At 48.2% G+C, this 21,299-nt stretch overlaps 1 protein-coding gene across 4 annotated transcripts in view; it reads right to left on the minus strand.

The window, feature by feature from the left end:
• Positions 1–221: 221 nt before the first annotated feature.
• The window catches only part of SCLY (selenocysteine lyase), a 37,318-nt gene continuing 16,240 nt past the window's right edge, over positions 222–21,299 (minus strand). For all 4 annotated transcript variants that reach the window (XM_028105161.2, XM_028105160.2, XM_088021472.1 and 1 more), the window contains 8 exons: positions 17,314–17,441; positions 16,864–17,028; positions 15,834–15,940; positions 7,422–7,458; positions 4,728–4,811; positions 4,124–4,226; positions 2,898–2,973; positions 222–1,328 (listed from right to left, as the gene is read on the minus strand). In XM_028105161.2, the coding sequence (XP_027960962.1) occupies positions 1,175–1,328; positions 2,898–2,973; positions 4,124–4,226; positions 4,728–4,811; positions 7,422–7,458; positions 15,834–15,940; positions 16,864–17,028; positions 17,314–17,441 (854 nt within the window). In that variant the 3' untranslated portion in view covers positions 222–1,174. The remainder of the gene's footprint in view (positions 1,329–2,897; positions 2,974–4,123; positions 4,227–4,727; positions 4,812–7,421; positions 7,459–15,833; positions 15,941–16,863; positions 17,029–17,313; positions 17,442–21,299) is intronic.

Consider the following 21,299-nt stretch of genomic DNA (forward strand, 5'->3'; position numbering starts at 1 on the left):
GCCAACTGGCATCAGTGTGGCCTCTGCCTGGAGGCAGCGGGACGCTACTTTAGTGACCCACTTTCTAGGGACTCGCAGAGACAGTCTCAAGCTGCATTTCCTAAGCTGAAGCCTAATCGTACAGCGATAAATTGGGGTCACCACACACCCCTCCAACACCAGCTCTGCAGCCGGCTCCGACACATCGGTGACCCCCGGAGAAACCATAAATGTCTAATAGCAGCATTGGAATATTTTATTCACTTAATTTCTGACAATAGTTTCTCCAATGTCATCATGTAGTTCTTTGCACCTTAAAACCACATGTTAAAAGTGTATTAAGAAATCACTGCTATGTGAAGTAGCTCTGTAAAGTCACGCTGTCCGGGGTGTATCAGGATGTCACCGAGCAGGGTAAGGGTAGCAGAATCCGTCTGGGAAGAACATCATCATGCCAGCGGAGCTAGGGATGAACTCATTTCCCACCGCAGGAACGAGCCGGGGTCACATAAGCCTGGCCGCCCCCTGACTCCCATGTCTGCACTGGAACCCTGAGTAAATGACCACAGGGAAAAGGCCGGCGGGGCCTGGTGGCTCTGGGTGGCCAGCGGGCTGAGTGCGGAGGTCAGGCGGGGCGGGGAAGTGGGGGGACACAGCAGGAAGCGGGGCCTGACCTCGGAAGGGCTTGGGAAGGGCGGAGAGCAAGATGGGAGAACACGGGCGGACGGACCTCGGTGCCAACAGGCAGGGGAGGCCATGACTGCAGCAAAAATCAGGTTTCCTATGTTCATGGTAGCAACGGACAATGGTTTGTAAATACTAGGATGTTATCTTCTGGGTAAAAATGCCACCTTCCAGGAAGGTGGCACTCACAACAGGCTCACCCCAATTCCCAGAGGGGAGCACTGACACAGCTGCAGTGTTTCCACTTCAACCTGCGCCATGGGGCGGTGGGGACAGTCCTACACAGGTTTGTGTCCTGGGCCTAGAAGCACCTGTGGGGTCTGCCTGCCCGACAGACCGGCTCTCCACTGACCCGAGGACAGGGGAGGGGGCCCGGAGCACGTGTGCACGCACACACCCACTGACCCGTCTCTGCGTCAGACACTCTGGGACAAAACTTAAGACTGGGACAAATCAGGAGAGCCATTCTGGCACGGCCCTCGGGAGGGCTTCCTATGAGGCAACCTGGGCACTAGGCCTGACCCTCCAGCTGGGCCACGGCCTGCTTCAGGTCCTGCACGATGAGGTCCACCTCGGCCCTGGTGGTGCTGCGGCCCACGCTGAGCCGGAGTGCGTTCCTGGCCACGTCGAAGGGAATGCCACAGCTCAGCAGCACCGGGGATGGCCTGGGAGGGTGGGGGCGAGGAGAGCCTGTGTCAGCTGTCAGAGGGGAAAGGCTCTCTGTGCTCCCCAGGGCTCGGGGAAGGGACCCTGCCCCTCCTGCCCTCCACCAGCTCCCCAGGATGGGGCTGTGTAGACCCATCTCCCCTCTCTGACAAACACCCCTAGGCCCCCGGCCTCCGGGTCCACGGTCTCGTGCTCGGACTCTTGCACGGTACCGCGGCCTCGCCCGGCACGGCCCCTCTGCCCCCAGGAGTGCTGTGTCCGGTGAGGCCGAGCCCCGCCTTCCGGGGCTTCCGACCCTCAAGGAGTGGGGCCGGGTCTCGGAGGAGATGCGGGGCTCTGCACACCCCGGGGCCAGTGTTCGGGGCAGCTCTGGCGCCCTCCCACCCCCAGCAGGGTGCGCGGTTCAAGGGCCCGTGGGCGCCCACATACACAGGCCCCGGGGTGGAAACAGCACGGCAAAGGTCTCTGTCACATTGCAGAGCCCCTGAAAGCCGTCCACAGGGCTAGGTGGGAGCAGGGACTTCCCTCGCTGTGGTTCCCGAGGGTCTGTGCCAGAGGCCCCTGCAGCACAGGGGAGAGAGAGGGGACAGTGCCCACAGCTCTTGGTCCCCTGCCCTCCCCTGCGTGGGTGGTCTCACTGCCTATTCCAGAGGGCACCCCCACTTTCCACAAGAGCCCCCTGAGCGTCTGCCTCTACCCCTTTCCCCTCCCACCCTTGCAGGGGCCACATGGACACCCACCCCCTCCCAGCGGCGTCCCTGGGCACAGCTCCTCAGGCCCCTCCTCCCCGCCCCCTCATCTTGTGCCTGGTGAGACTACAGACTGCACCTGCCTCAGCTTCCCCGTCTGGGAAATGGGCCACTCAGATCCTTTCTGGAGGGCTGTGGGCTGTGGGGAGCTTTCTGGGAGCAGCGGCCCACCTGAGCGCCCTCCTCCTGCAGTCGCCTCACTGCGGCAGCCACTCGGGCTGCCACATGCCGGCTCCTGGCCTCACGCACCCTCGTGCAGCCCTCCCTGGCACAGCTCTCAGCCCTGAGGAGGCCCTGTCATCCCCACCCGGCCCTCGGCCCTCGGGAGCCCCCTAGCCTGAGGTGCTCACACACCACGGCACCGGCCCCAGACTCCCGGACGGCCTGCTTCTGACCATGGCTCGGCTCTTTCTGGGGCCCTGGCTGCCTCATCCGGGACTGCACCCACCTCTGCAGGCCCCCCACTCACGGCAAGTGGGAAACCGAAGCCCCGCTCTTCCTGCACCGGGGTCGGGCCAGTCTCGGATGCCCGGGCCCCACACCCTCCCCTCCTGCCTCGGCCACGGCCATCCTCCTGCACCCGGGCAGGGGCCACCCGGAACCAACCTGGCCTGTCACAACCTTCCGAAGCCCCTCCCTTTCCGAGGACAGAGGGAGCTCCTGCAGCCTGCCCTGCCCCTCCCCGCCCGCCCCCCCTTTAGGCTGCGGCTTCCCCTCCTCCCCTGGGCCCTGCGACGTCTGGTCGTGCTTTGTGTCCCCGCCAGCCGCGCAGCTCCGGAGGCCCCAGGCCCAGCGTGGCCCAGCGTGCGCAGCACTCACCGATCCGCGTGGTCCGAGTGGCACGCAGCCCCCACGCTAGCCAGCAGCGCCCTGCACCGCGCCAGCACCGCGTGGCCTGGGGAGACACGGCACGAGGCTGAGGCGGGGAGCGCGGGCGGGGCCCCAGCTGCCCGGCTCTCCTCTTCCCCCCCGCAAGTTTGGAGGCCCCCTCCCTCGTGCCCCAGGGCTCGGGCCCCTCTCATCCCAGGGGACAGTGCCGCAGGATCCAGACAGGACGGTTCCTCGCAGACACGATTCTGCCTCGTGAACCCGGCCTCGAACATGTTATTTCCGGTCAGCTGCCGAGGGAGACACCCAGAGCTCTCATCAGCGGCCTTACTTCATACTTTGCTGTCCCAGGAATGACACTTAAACCTACCTCTGAGTTTTCTAAGGGTGGAGACACTTGGGCGCTGTTTTGATTAAGCGGGAAGGCACTTCCTTCTTCTTTCACGAGCACAGAGATTAAAGTAATAAACCCACTGACTTAATTAAAAGAACCCGTCTCTCTGAAATGGACACAGGCCTCACTGAATACACCTGTCCCCACAGAGACGGGGAAGAGGGCAGAGCGGCTCTCCGCACGGCCGACAGCGAGACTGTCCCATCGCAGGCCGCCCCCCCCCCCCCGCCCCCGGTGCAGGGACGCCTGCCCGGGGCCTGTACGTGCTGCAGACACGCCGCTCCTCGCACTGACCAGCGAGACGGGGAGCAAACCCTCTCCCCCAGGAACTTTCCCAAACGTGCCCCCCTCACGCTCAGGGCACAGAATCTCCTCTCCGTGAAGCACGGCTGGTCGATTCCCTGGATTCGGCCCCAGGGCCCTGGGGGAGCCATGTTTTATCTTCTGGATTCCAGGAACCCTGACGGTTTCCAGCCAGGAGGCAGTTATCACAGGAATGAGTCCCACACACGTGTGCTTCCTCCTGACTCTGAGCCAAATTTTAAAGTCGACTGCCTCTCCCTTCCCTCATCCTCGTAAAATGTTTCGTCAAACTTGCTGACGGAAATGGATGAGCTAGCCTAAAATTTAGTGCATCTCATCTCCTTCCCTCTCAGCTTGGGGCCGGCGCTGCGCCCCCCTGCACCAGCGCGGACAGCCGAGGCAGGGAGAGCGGGAAGCAGCCGAGACCTGCCCGGCCTCCTGGGGACACCCGCCCTAAGGGGGCCGCTCTGCTCCCTCCGGCGCCCACCACCCCACGTGGAGACCAGCAGACCCTCATCACCTTGGAGCTGGGGTCCCTGGATAGAAAAGTTGCATGTGTTGGGGAGTCGCTCGGTCCCTGGAAACTGGCTGTTCAGATGGATTCTCTGCTTATCAAATTCAGCCTGAAAAGTCGATGAAGTATTCAGAGGTAGTTTCAAAGCACACAGCCCCCCTGCCCCCCAACCGTTTGACCTCGAGCCTTTTCTGGAACACAAAATCTCAACCTCGACACGTAAAATAATTAGTTCATCAATAAGCATCTGCCTATAATAGTTATAGGGACTGACTGGAAAGCAAAGTTAATCGGGAGAAAAAATTCTGAATACGTGTGCCTCTCCTCCGTACAACCATCAAATACACCAGCTCTGGCGCATTTCTATCACGCCTCTCTGAAGGTCGGCCACTTGGCCTAGAGCCCAACCTGGGGGTCTCCTGACCCAGGCTTCCGTCCTCTAGCCTCTGCCCTGACTGTCCCCACGGTCCCTGGACCGAGTCTCAGACAACCCCCGTTCTGTCCTGCCTGCTGCCTGGGGCGGCACGCCCGACCCCCAGCTCACTGGAGGAAGGCTGGGCCCCCCAGACTCCAGGCTGCCCCCCCTGGCCCCCGCAGACCCCAGGCTCGCCTCCAGCCGCTCCTCCAGGTAGTCCCGAACGTCCCTCATGTGGGCCTCGTAAGCCTCGCAATTCCTGGTCACCAGCTCAGCGGCCTGGGGACAGGGGCGGTAACGCGAAAAAGCATGTTCAATTGTCATAAAACAAGGAGAATAAGCAGCCTTCAAGAGCAGAGGTGAGATTTCCTGATGACAGAGAAGTGACATTTCCTCAAACTGCTCTTTTCCTGGAACATCTCGCACAGATAATATTTGCCGAGTGCAACCCTGTGACAGGGGCCATGGTCAGAGCTTGGGAGAAGAGCTATCTTCACTTGTTCAAGAGGAATTTACTTTATCAGGCGCTTCCTGATACCTCCAGGCACCAGAGATACTGCCCGTAAGAGCAAAGAGCGCTCCCCATTCTCGAGGCACAACCATTCCGGAGACCGAGGACCAAAGGGAAGCGGGAACAGCATCATACCAACTGGGGAGAGCGCTCTGATGGGCACGCGGGGCATGCGGGGCACGCAGGGTAGGAGGTGTGAAGGTGACAGTGCATGGACCGAGGGTGTTCACGGCCATGGCAGAGGGAGGGGCAAGTGCACTCCTGGGACGTTGTGACCAAGGGGAACAAGGCCCCAGGTCCCCATGACAGGCAGGGCCAAGGACCCAGGTGCCACAGCACAAACGCATGTAGGTTTTGAGGAAGAGGTGAGCTGCCCTGACTTGCATGTGTAACGATCATTCTGGGTGCTGTGCAGAGAATGGAAGGGACCACGGCAGGCAGGCATCCAGGCTACAGATGGGGCTGACCTGGTCCAGAGTCACACAAGGCGCAGACCTCGATATACTGTGGAGACAGGACAGACAGGACTGGCTGGCTGCCCATCAGTGCAGACAAGGACCAGGAGGGACCACGGCACCGCCTAGATTTCTGAAGTGAGGTCCCGGATGGCAGGAGGCACCATGGGGACAGAGGGGAACCAGGGAGGAGAGACACACAGGCGGGCCCAGAGGGAATGTCAAGTAAGCAGGTGGGGACCTGGGTTTCTCAGAAAGGTCAGGACCCGCCCTGAGATGCCAAGTTCAAAGCCCTGAGCACAGGCTGGTGGAGCTGCAGGCCAGGGGGAGAGCCACGAGGGAGCAGCTGTGGAGAGGAGGCTGGGATGGAGGCCCACCAGCAGGTGAGGAGGCCAAGGCCTGGCCAGGGCGGAGGGGAACTGGCTGGGGTAGGCATGCCAGCAGCGGTGCACAGGGCTGGGCCTCCTCACAGGAGGCACACAGGGAAAGGGGCCGTGGGAAGCCAGGAAGACGCCTGGACTTAGCCTGGGATGTAGCTCCGGGGAAGAGGGGCCTCGCGAAGCTGGGGGTGTGAAAGGCCAGACTGCATGCACAGAGGGCAGTGGGGAGTCAGGGAGGCTCAGAGAACCTGGGGGAGGTGCAGCTGCAGGCTGGAGCTGAGGGGCCATCGAGCCAGTGGGCTGTCATCAAGCTGCATACAAGCTGCATCTTTTAAGCGGGACAGCCAGGGCTTGGGGGGTGGAGACGGCCCCAGGGAACAAGCCACCCGTGGGCCCGACCGTGGGTCTCTGCTGTAAAGACGTCACTGTATTTCTTATATTAGCAGAGGCTTGAAAAGAGCTTTTCCGTGTCAGTGCTAAACACAAGCAATCAATCCACTCTACAGATCTCAAAAAGTACACTCTGGGGTGATAAATACAATTTGAGGCTTTTTCTAACCTCAGTCCATTTATTGGGCTCACGAACATGATCTCCCTAAGGCCCTGGACACCCGGTAAAGCCGTTGGGGGAATGGACTTTAAGATGATAGAAAGTCTACAGGTCTCTGCCCCGGTCCCAGCACCGAGCTCCCAAAACCCCGGTCATTTCCTAAGTGATAGGTACACTAGGAGCATCTCTGGTTCTAGTATTTGGACTGTCGTTCCTGACACTGAGATCCTAAATCCCTTGGAATTTCCTGGGAGATAGGAACGTCTTTTGTTCCAATGTGGTGACTCTGGGTGGGCCCCTGGATGGGGGCCTGGCCACTGAAAGTCACGAGTAGAAGCTTGGAATTTACACCCCCACCCTTATTCTCCAGAGAGGGGAGAGGGGCTAAAAATGGAGTTAATGATTGATCAAATCCCCACAAAAATCCCAATAGCATGCGTTTGGAGAGCTTCCAGGTTGCCGAACACGTGCCGGTGCTGGGAGGGTGGCGCCCCTCCCCCATGCCTTCCCCCCGCCCCCCATCTCTTCCGACTGGATGTTCATCTGTCTCCTTTAGCATATCCTTTCACAATAAACCAGTCGTCTAGTGAGCCAAGTGTTTCTGAAAGTCTGTGAGCTGTTCTGGCAAACTAAGTGAACCCGAGGAGGGGTCATGGGAGCCTCCGATGGAGAGCTGGCCAGTCAGAAACAGGTGACACCTGGGACTTACACCTGGTGTCTGAAGGGGTGCTGGGCGGGCAGTCCTGTGGGCCTGAGCCCCTGACCTGTCTCCAGGTAGCCAGTGTCAGAATCCAGTTCAATGGCGGGACACCCCGCTGGTGTCACAGAACTGCTGTATGGAAACCTGCCCCCGACACCCACCTCCGGTGTTGGGAGTGTTGTGCACGTGGTGGGCACGAGGGAGTAAAGGACACTCAGCTGGAGGGAGACTCAGGTTTTCCCACACACGAGACGAAGCACCTGCTCCCTCTGCCCAAGCTCACCATGGCTTACCTTCCCAAGGCCAGCAATCATCGGCGTGTTCTCGGTCCTGTTAAGAGACAAGGGATTCAATCCTATTTCCACGCAAAGCAATGAACAAATGTCCTAGGACGGAATCTGGTCTGTGAAAGTCATGGGTTCAACTGAAAACAAAATCACACCCACATCTTTCCTAAACACGTGCCATGTGCAGCGCCTCCATGGTGCTGCAGCCCCCAAACCCTCCACGCCCAGCTTCCTGGCCCACTCACCGTCCACACGGCCCGCCTTGGGCAACATACGCTGGGTGTCCACACGGACAATTCTGTCTGGGCCCTTTTCCTACACAGGAGAAATCCCTCCTCCAGCTGCAGAGCCCAGGGCCCCCTTGTCGAACCCGGCGGGGGGGTCCAAAGACGCCAGCTCCGCGCTGTTCCCATCAGCTGACCATTCAGCTGCAGCCTCTCAACTGTCCCATGGGAAGAGTCATTGGTTACTAGAGATTGTGTGTGTGCAGGAAAGGACGGGACGACCCCCAAAGACCGGAGGCTCTCCCTCAGACCTAACAAGCTGAAAACAGAACTCTTCACTCTATTTTCAGGAAAAACAAAATAAATCACTAACGTAGTAATTCTCTGAATTTTAAGTTTTGGCTAAAGTTTGCTTAAACCTTGGGAGCCGGCTGCCACTGCTGACCCGCAGATAACCAGATAAGCAAACAGGAAGCACAAGGCACTACAGGTAACGTGATCCTGCCGATCTCCCTTTGACAAGTTCATTGGTCAGTTCTGTCCCCGGAGACAGGCTCTGACACCTGGGGATAGTCTGGGAAGAGCAAGGAGTCTGCATGGAGAATCCGGAGGTCTGAGCTTATCCTACATCTGACTCCTCGACCACTGGGATCCTAATGCCATCCCCTCTTCGGGCCTCACCCCCCTCATCTGTGGGACAGCATGGCCGGACCAAGAGCATCTCTCAAGGTCTGTGCCCTGTAAGTGGCTAGAGGGGCTGCCCAGGTGAAGCTGAGACCCTGTGTAGAACCTGGAGCTTGTCCTCACACCCCCACCCCGAGCATTAGGTCAACCTCCTCTGCCTCCTTCTGGAGTCGTGCAAACCCTGCTTCCCACTCCCAGTCCACATACTGAGCTACCCTATTAGGGCTTCCCGAACACATGATGTTCTACCTCTTCTTCTTCTTCTTTTTTTTTTTTAATTAAACTTTGTTTTAAAGATAATGTAGATTCATATGTGGTTATAAGAAATAATATAGAGACATTCTGTATAGCTGTTACTCAGCTTCCCAGTAATGCTGTGGTACAAGATCACAACCAGGTTGTGGATAAGATACAGAATGTTTCCACCACCACCAAGGTCCCTCCTGTTGGCCTTTTATAATCAGACCCCTTTGCCTTGGGCCCCATCCCTTCCTTAGCCCCGGGCAACTGCTAACCTGTTCTCCATCTCTAATTCTGTCATTTCAAGAATGTTCTATAAATGGAATCAGTTATAACTCTGGGGGATTGGCTTGTTTCATTCAGCATAATTCTCTGGACATTCCTTGCAGGCGGCTGTGTGTATCAACAGCTAATCCCTTTCCATGACTGAGTAGTGTCCACGCACAGATGTGCCAGCCACTTGTTACAGGACATCTGAGCTCCCTGTACTTTGTGGCCATCGCAAATAAAGCTGCTAGACACACTTGGCGTCCAGGCTTTTGTGGGAACGTAAGTCTGCATTTCTCTGGGATGAGTGTCCAGGAGTGAAATTCCTAGGTTGTACGGTGGGCACAAATCTAGTTTTAAGAGACAATGCCAGGCTGTTTTCCAGAGCAGCTGTCCCGTTTCCCCCCCCGGCCGTGCATGAGTGAAGCCGAGTCTCCGCATCCTCAACAGCACTCCACGTTGTCTCTAGTTTTTGTCTTAGTCGTTCCAGTAGGTGTGATGTCTCATTGTGACTTTTTTTTTAAGATTTTTTATTTTATGTATTTGAAACAGAGAGAGACAGCACAAGAGGGGGTAGGGTGAGAGGGAGAAGCAGACTCCCTGCCGAGCAGGGAGCCCGATGCAGGACTCGATCCCAGGACCCCGGGATCGTGACCTGAGCTGAAGGCAGATGCTTAACCAACTGAGGCACCCAGGCGCCCTCTCATTGTGATTTTAATTTGCATTTCCCTAATAGCTAAAAATGTGCTTTTCATGTGCTTATTTGCTATCTGTGTATCCTCTTTGGTGAAATGTCTGTGAGTGTCTTTTGCCCATTTTTTGACTGAATTGTTTGGGGGTTTTGGCTGTTGAATTTTGAGAGTTTTCTTTACGTATTCTAGATACGAGTCCTTTGAGGACATATTCTAGTGCATAGCTTGTCTTTTCATCCTCTTAACAAATTGTTTTGCAGGGAGAAAGGTTTAAATTTTGATGAAGTTCAATTATCAATTTTTCCTTTTATGGATGCTTTTGGTATCAAGTCTAAGATCTATTTGCTGAGGCCTAGAGCCTGAAGATGTTTTCCTGGTTTTTTTTCCCTAAAAGTTTTATAGTTTTATGTTTCACATTTAAGTTCATCATGCATCCTGAATTAGTATTTTACAAGCTGTGAGACTTAGGTTGAGGTTTGTCGTCTGCGTAAGGATGTCTAATTGCTCCCGTACCATCTGCTGAGAGTGTCTTTCCTCCACCAAATTACTTCTGTATTTTTGTCAAAAGTCCTTTGGGCATATTTCTGGTTGTATCTGTTCTGTTCCACTGGTCTACTTGCTGGGCTTTTGATAGAAATTGGGCTAAACTGATATATCATTTTGGGGAGAACGGACCTTTACTGTACTGAGTCTTTTGATCCATGAACACAGCATGTCTCTCCACATATTTAGATCTTTGCTCTTTTAGCCACATTGGTAGTTGTCAGCTTACAAGTCCTATATCTGAGTATTCCTGAGTGATTATAAATGGTACTGTATTTTTAATTTTGTTGTTCATATATTCTTTACCAATAGAGAGAAATATAATCAATATTTGTATGCTTATCTTGTAACCTATGATCTTGCTGAATTCACTCATCAGTCCGAAGAGTTTTCTTATATGTTCCTTGGGATTTTCTACAGACACCATCATGTGATCTACAAAAAGGGGCAGTTTTACCACTTCCTTTCCAATCTGTATTCCTTATATTTCCTTTGCTTGCCTTCTGCACTGACTAGAACTTCCAGCACTGCTGAAAAAGAAGTGAGAGTGGACATCCTCAGCTTGTTCCGTCATAGGAGTAGAACATTCAGGCCTTCGTTGTTGAGTGTGATGTTGGCAGTAGGTTTTTTTGTAAATGCTCTTTTCAAGCTGAAGAAGTTCTCCTCTAGTCATATTGTGAGAGTTTTTAATGAATGAATGTTGAATTTTATTAAATGCTTTTTATGCATTAAATTATGTTATTTTTCTTGTTTTTAAGTAGGCTTCATGCCCAGTGTGGAGCCCAGCACAGGGCCTGAACTCACGATCCTAGATCAAGACCCGAGCTGAGATCAAAGGTCAGACGCTCAACCGACTGAGCCACCCAGGCGCCCCAATTTTTCTTCTTTAACATGCTACCTTACATTGATTGATTTTGGAATACTGAAACAGCCTTGCATCCTTGGAACAAACTCCATCACGGTGTATATATTATTTTTATATGTTGCTGAATTCCATTTGCTAAGATTTTGTTAAAGACTTCTGCAGCTAAATTCATGAGAGATATTTGGTCCATAGTTTTATTGTTTTGTGCCATCTTTGTCTGGTTTTGGTATAAATTCATAAAATGAACCAGGGAAATGTTCCCTCCTCCTATTTTTTGGGAAGAGACTTCATAGAATGGTGTGATTTCTTTAAGTGTTTGGTGGAATTTTCCTGTGAAACTACCTGGGCCTGGAGATTTCTTTTTGAGGAGTTCTAAAATTACAAAATTAATTTCCTTTTCCTAATAGTTATAAAGCTATTTAAATGATCAAATCTCCTATTAGGTGAGCTGTGGTAATTTGTTTTTTGATGAAGTATTCCACTTCATCTGAATTGTCAAATTTGATTTTGGCAATTTTTTGTCAGTCTTACTAGAAGTTTGTCAGGTGGTGGTGGTGTTGTTTTTTAATTTACTAAGTTTTTCTTTTAATTCCAGTATTCTTAACATACAGTATTATATTAGTTTCAGGTGTACAATACCGTGAGAGATTTGTCAGTTTTATCAATATTTTTAAAAGGCTATTTCTTTGTTTCAATTATTTTTAAAAAGTTATTTTTGTTTTCAGGGTGCCTGGGTGACGCAATTGGTTCAGCGCCCAACTTTTGATTTTGGCTTGGGTCATGGTCTCAGGGTCATGGGATCAAGCTTCCAACAGGTCCTGCACTAAGCGGAGATTCTCTTTCTCCCTCTCCCTCTGCTCTCACTCTCTCACTAAAAACAAATAAATAAAATCTTTAAAAAATTACTTTTGTTTTCAATTTCACTAATTTCTGTTCTTTAGTATTTCCTCATGTTTGCTTTGGGGTTATTTTGCTCTACTTTTTCTAAGTTCTTCAGGTGAAAGCTTATTGACTTCAGAGTCATCATCTTTTTTAAATTAAGATTTATTTATTTATTTAGGGAGTGCTCGTGAGTGGGGGAGGGGCAGAGGGAGAGGGAAAGAGAGACTCTCAAGCAGACACCCCACTGAGCTCAGAGCCCAACAGAGGGCTTGACCTCATGACCCTGACTGAGATCATGACCTGGGCTGAAATCAAGTCAGACACTTAACTGACTGAGCCACCTAGGTGCCCCGAGAGTCATCATCTTTTTAACATATACATTCAGCGCTATAAATTTCCCTTTCAGCCATGCTTTGGCTGCCTCACAAATTTTGATAAGGTGTATTTTCATTTTCACTCATTTTGATGTACTTAATTCTCTTGAGGAATCCTGTTTGACCCACGGTTTATGTAGAAGTGTGTTGTTTGTTTCTAAGTGTTTGGAGATTTTCCCATTACCTTCTAGTTACTGATTTCTGGTTTGATTCCACTGCGATGAGAAAACACTCTGTACGATTTCGGTTCTTGAAATGTATTGAGATTTGTTTAATGACACAGGACATGGTCTATCTTAGTGTATATTCTGTGGCACTTGTAAAGAATATGTATTTTGCTGTTGTTGGGTGAAATGTTCTAAATACTTCAATTAGGTCCTATTGGTCGTTGGCTGTTATTGAGTTCTTCCGTACCCTGGTTGATTTTTATCTAGTTGTATTCATTGTTGAGGGAAGGGTACTGAGGTCTCCGTCTGTGATTGTGCATTTGTCTGTTTCTCTTTTCAGTTCAATGTTTTTGCCTCACATACTCTGCAGCTCTGTTGTGTACTCCATCACCATTTAGGATGGCTAGGAATTCTTGGTGGACTGACTCTTATCATTACATAATGTCCCCTTTGTGGCTCTGGTAATTTGCTCTGCTCCGGAGTCTCCTTTATCTAATATATAACCATTCCTGCTTCCCTTTGATTAATGTTTATATGATACCTATTTTTCCATTTTTAATATTCAACCTCCCTCTATCAATATATTTGAGGTGAGTTTCTTATATGTACCACATATAGTTGACCCTTGAACAACACAGGTTTGAACTTCATGGGTCCACTTTCATGCAGATTTTTTACAGTACTGTAAAAGTGTTTTCTCCTCCTTATAATTGTCTTAACGTTTTCTTTTTGCTAGCATACTTTAAGAATATAGTATATAATACATATAACATATAAAATATGTGTTAACTGACAACTTATGTTATCAGTAAGGCCTCCAGTCAACAGGGGGCTATGAGCAGTTAAGTTTTATGGAGTTAAAAGTTACATGTAGATTTTCAACTGTGCAGGGGATCGGCACCACTAACCCCTGCGTTGTTCAAGGGTCAACTGCAGTTGGGTGATTTTTTTTTTTTTCTTTTAAGATTTATTTTAGGGAGAACAGGAGCGCACACACACAAGCACAAGTGAAGGGAGGAGCAGAGGGAGAGAATCTTAAGCAGACTCCCTGCTGAGCATGGAGCCTGACATGGGCTCGATCTCATGACTCATGAGACCACAACCTGAGCTGAAACCAAGGGTTAGACTCTTAACTGACTGAGCCACCCACGCGCCCCAGTTGGGTCAATTTTTTAAAAAATTCACTCTGCCAATCTCTGTCTATTAATTGCTGTATTAAGACCATTTGCATTTAATGTAATTAATGTTAGGGTTTAGGTCACCCATTAAAAATTTTTTTGTTTGTTCTGTTTTTTGTTTCTCTGTTTTCTTCTTCCTACCTCTCAGTGGGTTATTTGAACATTTTTCAGAAGTTCAAGTGAACAGAAACCTTATCTCCTTTTACATTTAGTCCTCCTCCATTTATAATATAATTATCTTAAAGTTTTCTTCCACGTGTATTTGGAACCACATCATACGTGCTATAATTTTTGCTTAAGCCATCAAATACAATTTCGAAAACTCAAGAAAAAAGCCTATTTTCTTTACCCATACTTTGCTTACACTGCTCTCTTTCTTTCTTTTGATGTTCCCAGTTTCCTTTTTTTACTATTTCCTCTCTGTTTAAAGAACTTCCTTTAGAAATTTTTAGCATAGGTCTTCTGGTGACAAATTCTGTTAGTTTTCCTTTATTTGAGAACGTCTTGATTTTCCCTTTATTCCTGAAGGATATTTCTGCTGCATATGGGATTCTGGCTTGACAATGCTTTCAACACTTGCAAAATACTGCATCACTTCCTTCTGGTCTCCATGGTTTCTGATGAGAAATACACTGCTATTTGAATTATTTTCACCCTGTAGGAAAGGTGTCATTTTTTCCTCTGGCTGCTTCCAAGATTTTTCTTTGCCTTTCATTTTCAGAAGTTTAACTATGTGCCTTGGCAAGGATTTCTTTCGGTTTACCCTGCTTGGGGTTTGTTCAGCTTCTTGAATCTGTAGGTTTATGTCTCTTGCCAAATTTGGGAAGTTTTCAGCCATTATTTTTTCGAGTTCTTCTTCGTCCCACCTTTTCTCCTCTCTTCCTAGGATGTCAATGAAATGACCGTGAGACCTTCTCCTATAGTCCCTACAAGGTCCCTGAGGTGTGGTTTTTTTTCCCAGGCTAGTTCCTCCCTGTTGCTTAGATTGGGTAATTCTATTGTTCTCTTTCAGTTCATGGGTTCTTTCCTCTGTTGCCCCTATTCTGCTGGTGTGCCCATCCACTGTGCTTACTTCGGTTGCTGTTGTTTTTAGTTCTAAAGTTTCCACTTAGTTCTTCTTTATATCTTCTTTGTTCTTGCTGGCACTTTCATGCATTTCAACTGGGTTCATAATTGCTCGCTGAAGCATTTTTTCTTATGTCTGCCTTGAAATCTTTGTCAGATAATTCTGACATCTTTGTCATCTCAAGTGTCAGTACTGGAATCTATTCTTTTTTTTTTAATTCAATTTAAGATCTTTTTTGTTCTTGATATGATGAGTGGTTCTCAACGGAAACCTGGACATTTTCATGTCCCTTACTTAACCCTTCTATTTTAGCTGGCTTCTTTTGACACTGCTGTGGCAGGGAAAGGAGTATGCCAGCTCACTGCTGCCAGGTGAAGGTAGGAATCTGGGTTCCCTACTCAGCCTGTGTCAACATGCAATGGCAGGACACACTTTGTCAGTAAAGCTGTGGGTGGAAGCCCTGGTGGTCTCCATGGACACCACGGTGAGGGTACCTCGTTACTGGCTCCCTACTAGGCCCCCTCTGACACACCTGGGGCGGGAATGAGAAGATCTTGTCACAGGCTGCGCAGGTGGAAGTCTGGGCTCCCTGTCCTGCCTTTGCTGGCACGGGTGGGGATGGCAGCAGTTTACCATGCGGTGATTGGCCAGAGTAAAGTGGGAATTGTCTAAAAAGTTCTCTGACTTGCTAGGCTGTCCTGTTCCTGGTCCATTGTCTAGTGAGAGTTGGCTCTGGTTGGACATTGTTTTGTTTTGTTTTCTGCCCTCATTAGTGTTTCTGAGTTACAGGCTTCATCAGCTGTAATTCAGGGACAAAGGAGGCAAACAAAAACCCAGCGAACCCACTACCACGTTGTTCCTGTTTCTCCTTCTTGTTAGAATTTCTGATAGAAGGTGTGGCCCTGGTACCACCTCCTTCCCTGGTTACAGTATCAGCTTCTATCGCAGGGACACAGGAGCTATCAGAAAGGAAGCCAGGTGCTACTGTGCAACCCTGCTCATCCCACCCTCATGAGAAGAGCAGCACATCTCAGCCAGGAGGCTCCAGCTTTGAGTCATCCCCATAGATACTGAAGATCTGTGAATGTGCAGAATCTATCAGTGCAGCAAATTCTGACTCAGTAGTGAGGGAGAACGTGCTATTAACCGTTCTCCTAAGAGACAAAGAAAAGTTACTGCCCTACAGACCAACAGGATGGTCAGTAGGCCAGAGACTTCATTAACCTTCTATCTTACCCTGGCCTGAAATTCCGTTCTTGTCCACCTCCAAACAGCATAGGGTACAGAGGGGTAAGTTCACCAAGCCCTCGGACGTAAAGTGCTCCAATTCTGGGACCATAGAACTGAAAGGAAAAGTCAGTCATTTATTCAGCAAGAACCTTCTGAGCTCCTACTCGGTATGCATACTGAGTGCTTAGAGGCACACAGAGAAATACTCTGTACCCTATGGGTCCCACAGCTGTGCTACCCATCACCACTCTGTGGACATGTCAGAGTCACAAAAGCCTTGGGGGTGCAGGGCAGAGCCTGGACTCTTGTTCCTAGCCTGGGGCAGCAGAGCTTGACTGCGCATCACAGAACAGAATTTGTAAAAGGAGAGGGGCTGGAACTAGAGATTGCCAAGGGCTTTTCCTGGGTATGACTCCACGTTTTCAAACGGACATTTTGCAAAAATCATTAAGTGCCACAGTGTCGGGTCAGCACACATGCTCCTTTGGAAACTAGCTGAGCACCATGCTTCAACATAGAGGACTACGAATATTTCAGGTTCTAGTCAGCTGCCAGAGAGATGAGTGAAGTCTCAGAAGGGTCCTCACTATTGTTTCCTCTCTTCCACATTTCAGGTAAGAGCTGGTAAAACAAAACCACTGCATAGAGCTGCACTTTAAATCAAGTTAGAGCAAGCAACATCTTGAATCTCACATCTTCCATCCTTGGGGTGGGGGCCTATGAGCGGGCTGATGAGGGGTCTACAGGCGCTCTCTGCCCACTGCAAAGAATACTCAATATCTGGCTGAAGCCACCTGCCTTATGTCTCACCTGAGGCCTCTATGTCCTTCCACAGCCCTGCCTGGCCACCCACTCCTGTCCCAAGTTGGGGTGCTGCTGGTCTCTCCTTCCTCAGCTCGTGAGGGTGGGGGCTGCAAATTGCACCACTGTGTCCCCCGACAGCACTGGACAACAAATGGACGATCAGGGGTGCCGTGGGCTCTGCTCTAAGGTGAGCCTCGAGGTCACGGAAGGAAGAAAGCCTCTGTGGACGCACCTTGTGCCCAACGATGGTCAGGAAGTCCACGCCCAGGTCCTCCACATCCACGCGCCGTTTCCCCAGGGCCTGTGCCGCATCTGTGTGTAGCAGAATGACCGGCAGCCCGGAAGCTGTCCGCTTCTGGTTCAGGGCTTTAATTCGCTGACTGATTTCAGAGATGGGCTGAAGTAGGGGAAAATAAACAGTTGAGAATGTCTCTTTGATTTCATGAAAACTGAATGAAAGAAATAAGGAGTCATTACTGAGGAGAGGAGGAGGAGGGAGGAGGAGGAAGGGGGAAGAAGAAAGGAAGGAAGAAGATGAAGACAACGACGAAGACAAAAATGACGAAGATGAAGATAAAGAAGGAGAAAGAAGAGGCCCCAGGTAAGATGCATGAGAACATCAAGCAGAGTCTGGGCCCCCTTCATTCCTCACTAGATTTTCTTAAAAGGATAAATGACTCACCATGATGACCCCAGTCTCGTTATTGGCCAGCATGATGGTCACGAGGCACGTGGCCGGGCAGACAGCTGCCAGGATGTCCTCAACCTCCACCTGCCCGTTCACCTTGGATACTGGCACAAAGGTGACCGCTGAGGGAAAAAAGCACACAGACCAAGGTTAACCTTGTAAAATAACCTCTTTCGAAAGTTCATTTAGATACAGCTTAACAAAAGTATTTTCCACATTTAAAAAGTAATTTATTGTAAAAGTTCAGAAAACTATAAGGAATATAAGTCACCCATCATCACAGCACATGGATATAGCCAATGCGAATGCTCCTCTAAAGCAGCTTCAGTTGCTGGGTTTGTTCCGTGGAACACACTCTCCATTCTGCTGCTGAGGGGCCCACAAGGAGGCAATACACTCTTAGTTCATGAGCATCTATTTTTTAAAAATTTTATTTTAATTCCAGTATAATTAACATATGGTGTTATATTAGTTTGGGGTCTACAATATAGTGATTCAACAGGTCTATCCATTACTCACTGCTCATCATGGTAAATCTACTACTAATCCCCATCACCTGTTTCCCCCACCCCCCCACCCACATGCCCTCTGGTAACCATCACTGTGTTCTCTATATTTAAGTCTGGTTTTTGGTTTGTCTCTTTTTTAATTTGCTCATTTTCTTAACTAAATTTCACACATGAATGAAACCATATGGTATTTATCTTTCTCTGACTTATTTCACTTAGCATTATACTCTCTAGATCTATCCATGTTGTTGCAAATGGCAAGATTTCATTCTTTTTTATGGCTGAGTAATGTTCCATTATATACATCATCACATCTCCTTCCATCTATCAATGGGCACTTGGGTTGCTTCCATGTCTTTGTTATTGTAAACAATGCTGCAATAAACATAGGGGTGCTTAGATCTTTTCAAATTAGTGTTTTCATATTCTTTGGGTAAATACCCAGTAGTGTGATTACTGGATCATATGGTAATTCTATTTTTAATTTTTTGAGGAACCTCCATACTGTTTTCCACAGTGGCTGCACTAGTGTGAATTGCCACCAACAGTGCACATCCTTGCCAACACTTGTTTCTTGTGTTTTTGATATTAGCTATTCTGACAGGTGTGAAGTGACATCTCATTGTAGTTTCGATTTGCATTTCCCTGGTGATGAGTGATGTTGAGCATGTTTTCATGTGTCTGTTGGCCATCTGGATGTCTTCTTTAGAGAAATGTCTGTTCATTTTTTAATTGGATTACTTGATTTTTTGGTGCTGAATTGTATGAGTTCTTTATATATTTTGGGTATTTTTTTTTTTTAAAGATTTTATTTATATATTTTGGGTATTAACCTTTTATCAGATGTCATTTGCTAATACCTCCTCCCATTCAGTAGGTTGTCTTTTTGTTTTGTTTATTGTTTCCTTTGCTGTGGAAAAGCTTTTTATTTTGATGTAGTCCCAAAAGTTTATTTTCGCTTTTGTTTTTCTTGCCTAAGGGGACATATCTTGAAAGAACCTGCTGTGCCCACATCAAAGAAATTACTGACTACTCTCTCTTCTAGGATTTTTATGGTTTTGGGTCTCACATTTAGGTCGTTAATCCATTTTGAGTTTATTTTTGCATAGCATGTAAGAAAGTGGTCCAGTGTCATTCTTTTTCCATGTAGCTGTCCAGTTTCCCCAATACCATTTGTTGAAGAGACTTTTTCCCAGCGCATATTCTTTTCTGCTTTGTCGAAATTAATTAACATATAATTGTGGGTTTATTTCTGGGTTTTCTATTCTGTTCCATTGATCTATGTGTGTATTTTTGTGCCAGTACCATACCGTTTTGATTACTTCAACTTTGTAGTGTATCTTGAAATCTGGGATTGTGATACCTCCAGTTTTGTCCTTCTTTTTCAAGATTCCTTTGGCTATTTGGGGTCTTTTGTGGTTCCATACAAATTTTAGGATTGTTTGTTCTAGTTCTGTGAAAAGTGCTCTTGGTATTTTGCTAGAGATTGCATTAAATCTGTAGATTGCTTTGGGTAGTATGGACATTTTAACAATATTTGTTTTCCCAATTCATGAGCGTTGACTGTCTTTCCATTTGTGTCATCTTCAATTTCTTTCATCAACTTTATAGTTTTCAGAGTACAGGTCTTTCACCTCTTTGGCCAGGTTTATTCCTAGGTATCTTACTGTTTTTGGTGCAATTGTAATGAGACTGGTTTCTTAATTTCTCTTCCTGCTGCTTCATCATTAGTGTATAGAAATGCTATGGGTTTCTGTATATTAATTTTGTATTCTGCGACTTTACTGAATTTGTTTATCAGTTCTAGTAGTTTTTTGGTGGAGTTGTGTTTTCTATATAGAGTATCATGTCATCTGCAAATAGTGAAAATTTTACTTCTTCCTTACCAATATGGATGACTTTTATTTCCTTTTCTTGTCTGAATGCTGTGTCTAGGACTTTCAGTACTCTTTATTTTTTGCATACCTATTACTGGGTTTTGACTTGTGGTTACCGTTAGGTTTAAATATAACATCTTATGCATAATAGCAGTTTGTAGTAAGTTGATGGTTGAACCCATTCTAAAATCACTAAATTTTTCCTCCTCTCCCCCACACATTTTAGGTATGTGGTGTCATACTTTACATCCTCTTATTTTATGAATTCCTTGACTGATTTTTATAGATATACTTAATTTACTGCTTTTGTGCTTCCTACTTTTCTTATTCTTATTTATGTTCTTTCTACAAAAAGAGTCCCCTCCCCTTTAACATTTCTTATACAGCTGGTTTGGTGGTATTGAATTCTTTTAACTTTTGTTTGGGAAATCCTCTCTCTCTTTTTATTCTGAATGATAGACCTGCTGGATAGAGTATTCTTGGCTGCAGGTTTTTTTCTTTCAGCACTTTGAAGGTATCACACCACTCTCTTCTGGCCTGCAAAATCACAGCTGAAAAATCAGCTCATAGCCTGATTGGGTTTCCCTGGTATGTAGTTGTTTTATCTTGCTGCTTTTACAATTCCCTCTTTATCACTACTTTTTTGCCATTTTAATTACTATGTATCTTGGTGTGGCCCTCCTTGGGTTGATTTGGTGGGAGCTGTCTGTCTCCTGGATCTGGATTTCTGTTTCCTTTCCCAGATTTGGGACGTTTTCTGCTATTATTTCTTTGAATACATTTTCTGTCCCCTTTTCTCTCTCTCATCCTTCTGGGATCCCTACGATGCCAATGTTTTACTCTTTTTTTTTTTTTTTAAGATTTTATTTATTTATTTGAGAGAGAGAATGAGAGATAGAGAGCATGAGATGGGGGAGGGTCAGAGGGAGAAGCAGACTCCCTGCCGAGCAGGGAGCCCGATGTGGGACTCGATCCCGGGACTCCAGGATCATGACCTGAGCCGAAGGCAGTGGCTTAACCAACTGAGCCACCCAGGCGCCCCAGCCAATGTTATTACTCTTGATGGTGTCACTGAGCCCCCTTAATCTATGTTCATTTTTTATTATTCTTTTTTTCTCTCTTATGTTTAGTTTGATTGCTTTCCATTACTCTGTCCTCCAGGTCACTGATCCATTCTTCTGCTTCCCCTAGTCTGCTATTTATTCCCTCTAGTGTATTTTTAATTTAAGTTATTGAGTTTTTCATCTCTTCTTGGTTCTTTTTAATGTTTTCTTTTTGTTGAGGGTTTCACTGAGGTCCTCCACTTTCTTCTCAAGTCCAGTGAGTACCTAATGACCATTACTTTAAATTCTCTATCAGGCATATTATTTATCTCCATTTGATTTAGCTCTCTTGCTGTGATTTTGTCCTGTTCTTTCATCTGGGACAGATTCTTCTGTCTTCTGATTTTGTCTAACTCTGTCTGTTTCTATGTGTTAGGAAAGTCAGCTAGATCTCCTGCTCCTGAAATTAGTGGCCTTATGAAGGAGAGGTCCTATAGTGCCCTGCTTTGTGTGGTGTTCCCTGTTGACTAGAACCTAGGGGTGTCTCCTAT

The sequence above is a fragment of the Eumetopias jubatus genome, unplaced genomic scaffold (assembly GCF_037043125.1).
Source record: "Eumetopias jubatus isolate StellerSeaLion01/CBP00866 unplaced genomic scaffold, mEumJub1_p1.0 scaffold_3, whole genome shotgun sequence".
Classification (NCBI taxonomy): domain Eukaryota; kingdom Metazoa; phylum Chordata; class Mammalia; order Carnivora; family Otariidae; genus Eumetopias; species Eumetopias jubatus.